Raw genomic sequence first — 9650 nt, forward strand, 5'->3', positions numbered from 1 at the left:
TTACGTGCCCTTGGGATCTACCCTAACCCCGGCGCAGCGAGGAGGATGCGCCCTTCTCTGGGGCCGTCGGTGCTGATGCTGCCCCGGCCGTGGCAAACAGGGTGATGCCAAAGCAGAGCCGACGCCGGTGGGTCTCTCGCCGCTTTGGCCAGCTGCGAACACAGAGCACGGGACCCGCTTCCTCGGAGCAGCACTGCGATAAATCAGGCTATTTCAAGGTGTGGGTCGGGTTCCCGAGGCTGCTCTGTCCCTTGGCTCAAGTGCCGTTAATCCTTTCACGTGCCCTTCGTTACGACTAAACGCCCCATGGTGCCAGCCGGGCCGGATCCCAGGACTCGTGGCTCCTTGAAGAACCCCAATTGGAAGCAGGGGTAGGAGGTGGCAGTGATGCTGAAGCAGCTCTTTAGCCAAGGACCTGCAGGAATGTTTTAATCTCGCTCAGCGCTCCACTTGAGCCGGCCTCAGGAGCTGCCACCACCCTGGGGCTGAGAAGTGGCTGAAGAGCCCGAGGCAGAGGGTTTGGGGCTGAGTGGCCGCGTTTGGGGCTGCAGAGGCCTCTCGCGGGGGCTGCTGCGGGCAAGGCTGAGGGGTCCTTTCCTTCCCAGCCTTATTTCCCCAGAGAATGGATCCCTGACCCTATGGAGTGTGCTGGGCATGGAAACCAGCTGGGGAAGGGGGAGCCAACGCATGCAAAACCCTTGGGAAGTGCAGTGAAGAAACAAAACTGGGGACGTGCTCTTCTGACCTGCCCTGATCCCTGTACAGCTGCTGGCGACCGGCTCTTCCCATCTCCGGCTGCCCCGGGTCTGCTGCCGGAGCACGGCGTCTCCTGGGCAGAGCCGTGCCTGTGCTGGCGGGTGCCCCTGCCCTGGGCCAGCAGCCCACTCTTGCCCGGCCAGGGGCACTGTGTCCCTGGGCACGGCTGATGGCGGTGGGAAAGTTTGTAGGTGGCCTGTGGTCCTCAAGCCACTGATCAGAGATTTGGCAGGGAGCAAGGAAGGGTCTGCTCAGCCTTGAGGGGAACGGTGGATGTTTTCTGGGTGCACTTTCTAACTCAGGTCTGTTTTCCCTTCCTCCAGCATGTGGCCCGGGAACCTTCAAATCTAAGCAGGGGGAAGGTCCCTGCTCTCCCTGCCCTCCCAACAGCCGGACCACCTCCGGAGCAGCAATGGTCTGCACGTGTCGAAACGGCTTTTTCCGGGCGGACACGGACCCCGCAGACAGCGCCTGCACCAGTGAGTCCTGCCCTGGGCGAGGAGGGGAGGTGTGAAGGCAGTGGGGGTCCACACCGGGGGGGGGAGGGGGGGGAGTGTGCCGTGCCCACGCCGGAGGTGAGCCAGGCATGGGGGCATGCCATCCCTGAGCCCCACATTCCCCCCGCAGGCGTTCCCTCCGCCCCCCGCAGTGTCATCTCCAACGTGAATGAGACGTCGCTGGTGCTGGAGTGGAGTGAGCCGCAGGACATGGGCGGGCGGGACGACCTGCTCTACAACGTCATCTGCAAGAAGTGCAGCGTGGAGCGGCGCCTGTGCACCCGCTGCGATGACAACGTGGAGTTCGTGCCGCGCCAGCTCGGCCTCACCGAGCGTCGCATCTACATCAGCAACCTGATGGCCCACACCCAGTACACCTTCGAGATCCAGGCTGTGAATGGCATCTCCAACAAGAGCCCTTACCCTCCCCATTTTGCTTCTGTCAACATCACCACCAACCAGGCAGGTCAGTGGAGCTGCCGGAGAGCAGGGGCTGGCTCTCCACCGCAGAGCGGAGCGGGAATTTCTTGCTGACAGTCTTGGAGGCTGCAGTCCTTTGTGCTGCCGCGTTACTGGCTCTCTGCGCCTGCATCTAATCCCCTGGGTAAATTCTCCTCTCCGTTTAACGCGTGTCCCTGGAGGAGATGAGATCAGAACGCGTGCAAGCGGAGAAGGGCAGGGTTGGCAGATGCTCCGGAGAGCCCTGGATCTCCTAGACCTACCCCAGAGATGTTGTGCCTGCTGTGAAGGGAGGAGGAAGGAAATGAGATTTCTCCCCTGTGGGCCTGGGAAGGCTCAGCACCAGCCTAAACCTTTGCAGCCAGCCGAGTGCTCCGCTGTTCCCTCCTTCCTCCCACTCTGGCCCGGCTCCAGCATGCTGGTAATCTCCAGCCGCCGCGCTCTGATCTGATTTCATGGGTCTCGTCGGTGGGGTGGAGCGCGGAGCTCCTGGCGAGTGGAGGAGGGGAAGGAGCCCCAGTTTGGGCTGGCAGGGCCCTTCCCCAGGCCAGTTGGCAGCTAGGTGTGGGGTGAAGCGTTACCTCGGTGCTATTTCTGAGGCTCCCCTTGGTCCCTTATCACCTTAGCTGAAAGATGTTGAGATCGCACCTCCCTACGGAGACTTGTGGGAGGCTAGTCTCAAAGCTTTTCCATGCCTTTTCAGCGGGGTTATCCGGGCAGGTCCCAGGCAGAGTGCCCTACACTGATGCGGGATGGTGGAGGGGGGAGCCTGGCACAGATGGCTCATTCCTCCCCTGCCCTCTTTCCTAGCCCCGTCTGCCGTGCCTACGATGCACCTGCACAGCAGCACCGGGAACAGCATGACGCTGTCGTGGACTCCCCCGGAGAGACCCAACGGCATCATTCTTGACTATGAGATCAAGTACTCGGAGAAGGTAAAGCAGGAGGCAGAGCAGCCTTTTTCCCTCCTCCAGCCCTTCGGGCTGGCCGTCGGCACCATGGCAAAGGGGGTCCCTGCAGAGATAGTGCCTAGGGGGTGTGGGAGCCAGCAAAGTGGGGATCGCTTCACACAGGTGACACACACATCTCCCCTACAGCAAGGCCAGAGCGATGGCATCGCCAACACAGTCACCAGCCAGAAGAACTCAGTGCGGCTGGACGGGCTGAAGGCTAATGCTCGGTACATGGTGCAGGTCCGGGCACGCACAGTGGCTGGATACGGCCGCTACAGCCTCCCCACAGAGTTTCAGACAACTGCGGAGGACGGTAGGTACTAGGACTGGGCTGCCTCTGTCCCCCAGCCCTCCTACGCGTGCTCCTTCCCCAGCTTGACTTTGATTCCTGCCTCTCCCTCTGTCAGGCTCCACCAGCAAGACTTTCCAGGAGCTGCCTCTGATCGTGGGTTCGGCCACTGCGGGGCTGCTATTCGTCATCGTTGTGGTGATCATCGCTATCGTCTGCTTCAGGTACTGGCTTTGCAGGGAGGCGGGGTTCAGAGCTGGGCTTGGGGGTCGCTCGTGTCTGCCCCAGAGTTTTCCCCCTTGCCCGTGGGTAGAGCTCTGCAGCTCCAGTCTGAGAGCGAAGGACTGGATGTGCCGCACGTGGGTACCAGAGCGCGGGTCCTGTGGGAGGACTGCGCATCTCTGCTTCCCCAGCACCAGCTGGGGCCCTGCCCAGGCTCCTGCCATCCTCTCTCAGCACAACTAGGCCATCTTCTCCCATTGCACCTCGGGCGGAGGGATGGCTCTGCTCACAGGCTGCCGGAGGGGAAGCTCTCTGGCATAAGCTGTCTGTGCTGGGATTTGGAAGCTGGCAGTGAATGTCTTTGCCCCATCAGGAAAGGGATGGTTACTGAACACCTCCTCTCGTCTCCTTTGGGCAGGAAGCAACGCAACAGCACGGACCCCGAGTACACGGAGAAGCTGCAGCAATACGGTGAGTGTGAGGGCCCAGCAAACAGGCTCTGCCTGCCCTCTCCCAGTTCCTGCCGCGTGTGCAAGCGAAGGGACAGCCTTCGCTAGCCAGGGACCGGGAGGGGTGGGCTGACAGCCGGCCAAGCCGGCTCAGCATCTGTCACCTGTGTTGCGTCCCTCCTGGTGATGACTCCTCTGCCCTCGCAGTCACCCCTGGGATGAAGGTCTACATTGACCCCTTCACCTACGAGGACCCCAACGAAGCCGTCCGGGAATTCGCCAAAGAGATTGACATCTCCTGTGTCAAAATAGAGGAGGTCATTGGAGCAGGCAAGTCCCAGGGCTGAGCACAGCAGCTGCTGAGACCGCCGCGTCTCACCCTGCTGCGTGGCTCACCGTGCCGCCCCCTTCTCCCCTTCCCCACCGCCGCAGGGGAGTTCGGCGAGGTGTGCCGCGGGCGCCTGAAGCTGCCCGGCCGCCGCGAAATCTTCGTGGCCATCAAGACACTGAAGGTGGGCTACACGGAGCGGCAGCGGCGGGACTTCCTGAGCGAGGCCAGCATCATGGGCCAGTTCGACCACCCCAACATCATCCACCTGGAGGGTGTGGTGACCAAGAGCCGCCCCGTCATGATCATCACAGAGTTCATGGAGAACTGTGCACTCGACTCCTTCCTCCGGGTGAGCATCCATCCCCTCCTGCCCTGGGCTGGGGACTGCAGCGCATGGGGGACAGCAGCTCCGAGCCCTCCTTTTCCATCCCTCTGCAGTCGTGCTGGCACCCCCAGGGCTAAGCTGTACATAGACATGGTGGGGTGGGGGAAGAGGGGTGGCTCTAGGGAGGAGGAAGGTGGTGGTAGCACGTTGGGGTCCTTCCCCAATCTGTTTGGGGTGTTGCAAACCCCTCTGATCTCTCCTCTGGCAGCTGAACGACGGGCAGTTCACAGTCATCCAGCTGGTGGGAATGCTGCGAGGCATCGCCGCCGGCATGAAGTACCTTTCAGAGATGAACTACGTGCACCGGGACCTGGCTGCCCGCAACATCCTGGTCAACAGCAACTTGGTCTGCAAAGTGTCCGACTTCGGGCTCTCTCGCTTTCTGGAGGATGACCCGGCCGACCCCACCTACACCAGCTCCCTGGTATGGGACACTCGTGGGGGATTCACCGATCTGGGGGTGGGGGGAGACACCTCAGGTATGTGCTAAATAATGGAGCTGTGTATCCGTGCAGGGGGGCAAGATCCCAATCAGGTGGACGGCTCCTGAGGCCATTGCCTACCGCAAATTCACTTCAGCCAGCGACGTGTGGAGCTACGGCATCGTCATGTGGGAAGTGATGTCCTACGGGGAGCGACCCTACTGGGACATGTCCAACCAGGACGTAAGTGCTCCTTGGGGAGTGGGGAGCTATGGGCTGCCCGTGCAAGCCCAGGTGGCTCACAGCCTGCCTCTGCATGTCTCTCCACAGGTGATCAATGCAGTGGAGCAGGATTACCGCCTGCCACCCCCCATGGACTGCCCCACGGCGCTGCACCAGCTGATGCTGGACTGCTGGGTGCGGGACCGCAACCTGCGGCCCAAGTTTGCACAGATCGTCAACACGCTGGACAAGCTCATCCGCAACGCTGCCAGCCTGAAAGTCATCGCCAGCGTCCAGTCTGGGTCAGTGGCATCCCCGCTTCCAGCCAGGGCTTCCCCCAAGCCCGGAGAACACTGGGGTGGTTGGGACTAGAGATGTGGGAGGGCAGGGATAAGAAATCTCCCCCGCTTCCAGTTGCACCTGTCTGTCCCCTGCTCCCTGTGACCCATGGCTCTCTTGCCCTTTAGCATCTCCCAGCCGCTCCTGGACCGCACCGTCCCGGATTACACCACCTTCACCACCGTGGGAGACTGGCTGGACGCCATCAAAATGGGACGGTACAAGGAGAACTTCGTCAATGCCGGCTTTGCCTCCTTCGACCTGGTGGCACAGATGACCGCGGAGTAAGTCCCTGTTTGCGGAGGAGGGAGGAGGCTGGGGCTGGGGCTGCTGCACATTGTCCCTTGTCCCTCGCCTCTCCGGCAGCCAGCTCCTCCTGCCTGAGCGTGCGAAGGGCTGAGTTGTGCAAGGGGTTTTCCCAAGTGCGTTAAGGTCTGGGATTCAGCGTCCGGTTTCCTGTGGTGTTAGAGGGACACTGGAGCTTGGCAGAGGGCTGTAAGGAAGATGGATGGGTCCCTTGGCAGCAGCTAGATGGGGCAGGGCCGCGTGCTGGTATTGCTGCTGGCAGGGGGCTGAGTCTTCACCTTCTCCTTGCAGAGACCTGCTGAGGATAGGGGTGACGCTAGCAGGGCACCAGAAGAAGATCCTGAGCAGCATTCAGGACATGAGGCTGCAGATGAACCAGACACTCCCGGTGCAGGTTTGACCGCAGGGGACTCTGCATTGGAACGGACCGAGGGAACCTGCCAACCAGGTTCAGTTTGCGGTGCAGCCCGGCTTCCCGTTTCCCCCTTCACACGGCGCTCCTCTGCCTCGGACGGTCGCCTGGGACGGGACGGGATGGGCTGCCCTTCCCTGGATCGGAGGCACTCGTGCCGAGAGGGAGCCCAGCTTTTCGTCCTGTGTCCTGGAGCGGCGAGGCAGCAACGCATCTTCATATTGAAGATGGATTATGGGACAGAGATGGCACATCCCGCTTCCCGCCCTGTCTCGGTGCTCATCGGTTTGAAGAGTTGTTCTGCTTCTTGGATTTCTTTTCACCCCGTTTTCCCCCCAAGTCCTCACTTCCCTCCCCTCCCCGACGCCACAGACTGTTGACCCATCCGCTGAGTCCGTCAGACACGTCCGAACCCTTCCCTAACTCTGGTCCCCGCGTGGAAGCAGCCGGGGGAGGCCGAGCCGGCGACAGGGCCAGGGCCATTGGCCCCAGACAATCACTCCTCTCCTCCAGCCCTGGTGGCCCCTCCGCCCGAGGGTCTGCACTGGAACGTGTCCGAAGGGAAGGCTTCGCTCCCTTTCTTGGCTTTGCACGCCAGAACCCAAACCCCATGAGATTTACTATGCAGGGAGTTAGGCAAAAAAAAAAAAAAAAAAAAAAAAAAAAAGGAAAAAAAAAAGAGATATATTAAAAAAAATAAGAGGGAGCAGAAAGGGGAGGGAGGGAGACCAGGCGCCCGGCTCCGCATCTCTGACCCTCTTGGTTCTCCTGGCCAGCTCTGGACTGCAGAGCGAGGCCGTCAGCACGTTTGCACAGGGACCCTCTGCCCCCGGACCGACGGCAGCCGCGCTCCCCCCCGCGAGGGGACGGAGAGCGGGGCTGGGGCAGGGGCTGCACCAGGGGCCGAGGCCCGGCCTCCCCCAGCCTCCTCTTTTATGCAGAAGGAGCAGGTGCCGCCGGCGCGGCCGCCCCGCTCCTGACACACGCTGTGATTGCTGCCAAAAGACTCACTCACCTTTCCCTGAGGATTCACTGCAGCCCGGTTCCTCCAAGCCAAGGGAGAGACTCCCAGCGTGCCTGAGTGTGCGTGAGTGTGTGCATGCGTGCGTGGGTGTGTGCTGGCCGGCAGGACTGTGTGAGGCAATGGGCAGAATAAAGGCAATAAGAATTTTACCGGAGTTTCCTTTGCTCGATCGCGCTCTCCCTGCAGCGGGCCCGGCTACCTGCAGCTTCGCTGCCCGCCGGGATCCTCCTCCTCCTCCTCCTCCTCCCGGCTGGCCCCAGGCTGGCTCTGTGCCCTTCTCTGCTCCCCCCTTCTCTTGCTGTCGTGTCGGGTGGCCCTGCAGGGTCCCCCTCGGCGCCGGTGCTGCCGCAGGGTTGGGCCAGGCAGCGATGCTGTACCCACCCTGCAGTGCCGGGGGATCCAGCCTGCGGGGTGCGTAGGGTGGAGGTTACGAGTCCCAGGGCAGAGCCATCCGTGAAACTCCATCTAATGCGCTCAGAGATGTTCATCGTTTTTTTTTTCCCCCGTCCCCTCCTCAAGTCAAACTGGAACTGTGGGAACCAAACCCGGTGTGTGAAAACCGAGCGGGGAGCAGCCGGACTCGCTGCTCATCCCACTGCCAGCGGGTCCCTGCAGCCCCAGGGCTTCTCCGCAGACCGCCGGTCCTCCTCGGCTCTCCCCAGGCAGAGTCTGGCCCCGGGCAGGAGTGTTGCAACAGCCACCGGCGTCCCTGAATCACCGGCCTCGCTCCTCCTCGCCGTGAAATGGCAGCTGCTGAGCCAGGTGGGAGCACGCCAGTGCAGGCAGCGAGGTAACCCCTCTGTAACCCCTCTGGGGGCTGCTGTCCCTGGGAGAGCGGGGCCGGGGCGTCCCCATGCCCACAGCTGGGGGGATTGCTCCCTAGTAGCCGAGTGGGACCCCCGGTTGCTCGTGCTGGGGGGTTTCAGGTCCTAACCCCCCCCTCGGCTGCCATACACCTCGCTGGCTCGCTTACAGGGATGCTTTGCTGGCGGTGCAGAGGGGCAAGCGGGTGCTCCCTAAAATGAGGGGGTGCACCCCTGCGCTCCCCCCACGCTCGGCCCTGCTCCCTTCCTCCCCGGGCTGGCCGAGCAGGTGCTATTTTTCCCCTTTCCTTGAAACTCGCCTGCCCTTTGGTTTCTCATTAACCCTGTCCTCCTCCCCAGGGAACAGTAAACAAGGCCGGGAGGGTGGCTGGCAGCAGGTCCTGCGCCGGAGAAGGGGCTCCCCGCATCCCACCGTCCCCCCTCCGCAGGATGTATCAGGGATGCTGGCTGCTGGGGACACCGCAGCCCCATTTCACTGGGGTTTCCCAGCCCTCCCCGCCCCGGCTTGCTCCCCACCCTGGCTGCTCCCCGGCCCGCACCACGGTGGGACCCCAAACGGCAGCGCTGGGCGGACCTCCCCCCTCTCCCAGGTCAAGCAAAGCGAGGGGCGTTGGGAGGCTTTTAAGAGCAGGTGGCCAAATAGATGTCAGAGCCCATTTGGGGCTTGCCAACCCTCTCAGCCCCCCCGGCTGGAAGTGCTGTGGGGCTCAGGGGATGCCCCTGCCGCCCTTGCTCCCCCAGCCCTGGTGCTGCAAGGGTCCTGCTGCTGCAAGGTTTGGGGTCCCACCGGCCCCAGTGCATCCCAGGCATCCCCACCTCAACCCTCCGTCCTGGCCTGGCTTTGCTTTGGGGGAGTTTCTACCCATTTTAAACGGCAAACTTGCAACAAACCCCTTCTCCCAGCCTTCTCCGTGCCCACCCTGCTCCCGTGGGGTAGGATGCAGCATCCCTGCAGCCAGCCCCGGGTGTCCCCCCAGCCTCGGCCCCCCACGCTGCCCGGTTTGCACCCAGGGCTGCACCCAGCGGCTCTTCACGTGCTGTACCTGCCACCTCCCTTTTTATACGGATATGTATAGGGGAAAAGCTGTGTTCAATGGTGAAAAAGCAAATGCAACAGCGAAAAACAGCAGCAAGGGAAATTAATGCGAGCGTGCGTTTGTAAAAATATTTTTTAACGGAAAGACTTTTTTTCAATTAAATTATTTAAGGAATTTTATGGAGGTCTGCGGTGCCTGTGTGGTTCTTGGGGGGCTCTGGGTGTCGGGGAGCCTTGCGCTGGGTGGGTGGGTGCGGGGGGTATTTGGGCACTTGTGTGTGTAAAAGTGGGTCCATGGCAGCAAGCAGGAGGCACTTGGCCCCGCGCAGGTGCAAGCCCAGGCCAAGCCTCCCCAAAGATGCTCCCCACCACCTCCCAGGGCAGCCGGTGGGTGAGGACCTTTGGGCCCGGGGTGGGGAGCAGGTGATGTTCCCCAAGGCACCAGCCCTCGGGTGCTGCTGCGGGGACACCCTGGGGCAGTGGGGATGGGGACAGTGTGGGGTGGCCCTTGGGGAGCGTGGTGGCCAGGCTGGGGGGGCGGGGGGGGGGGAAGGCAAGCCCTGCCTGCACCCTGCCTGCACCCTGCCTGCGCCCTGCGCTTCCCCCCTCCCAGCCCGTGCAAAAGAGCCTTTTGTGCTGCTGAGTTTTTTTCCCCCCTTTTAATTCCTAACCAGGAGATTAAGGGAAGACAAAGGCTACGATTGTTCCCGCTCTGCAGAGAGCT

At 62.1% G+C, this 9650-nt stretch overlaps 1 protein-coding gene across 2 annotated transcripts in view; it reads left to right on the forward strand.

Annotated features, from left to right (window-relative positions):
• EPHB3 (EPH receptor B3) overlaps positions 1-7215 on the forward strand; it is a 28438-nt gene extending 21223 nt beyond the window's left edge. Inside the window, exons 4-16 of one of the 2 annotated variants that reach the window (XM_075506970.1) lie at positions 1080-1235; positions 1384-1719; positions 2523-2647; positions 2810-2978; positions 3073-3178; positions 3550-3647; positions 3833-3955; positions 4058-4305; positions 4550-4765; positions 4857-5006; positions 5094-5287; positions 5453-5608; positions 5922-7215. In XM_075506970.1, coding sequence (XP_075363085.1) covers positions 1080-1235; positions 1384-1719; positions 2523-2647; positions 2810-2978; positions 3073-3178; positions 3550-3647; positions 3833-3955; positions 4058-4305; positions 4550-4765; positions 4857-5006; positions 5094-5287; positions 5453-5608; positions 5922-6030 — 2186 coding nt within the window. In that variant the 3' untranslated portion in view covers positions 6031-7215. The remainder of the gene's footprint in view (positions 1-1079; positions 1236-1383; positions 1720-2522; positions 2648-2809; positions 2979-3072; positions 3179-3549; positions 3648-3832; positions 3956-4057; positions 4306-4549; positions 4766-4856; positions 5007-5093; positions 5288-5452; positions 5609-5921) is intronic. The other variant, XM_075506971.1, reaches the window with a different exon arrangement.
• Positions 7216-9650: the final 2435 nt, after the last annotated feature.

This window comes from Mycteria americana, chromosome 7 (genome assembly GCF_035582795.1).
Source record: "Mycteria americana isolate JAX WOST 10 ecotype Jacksonville Zoo and Gardens chromosome 7, USCA_MyAme_1.0, whole genome shotgun sequence".
In the NCBI taxonomy this organism is placed as follows: domain Eukaryota; kingdom Metazoa; phylum Chordata; class Aves; order Ciconiiformes; family Ciconiidae; genus Mycteria; species Mycteria americana.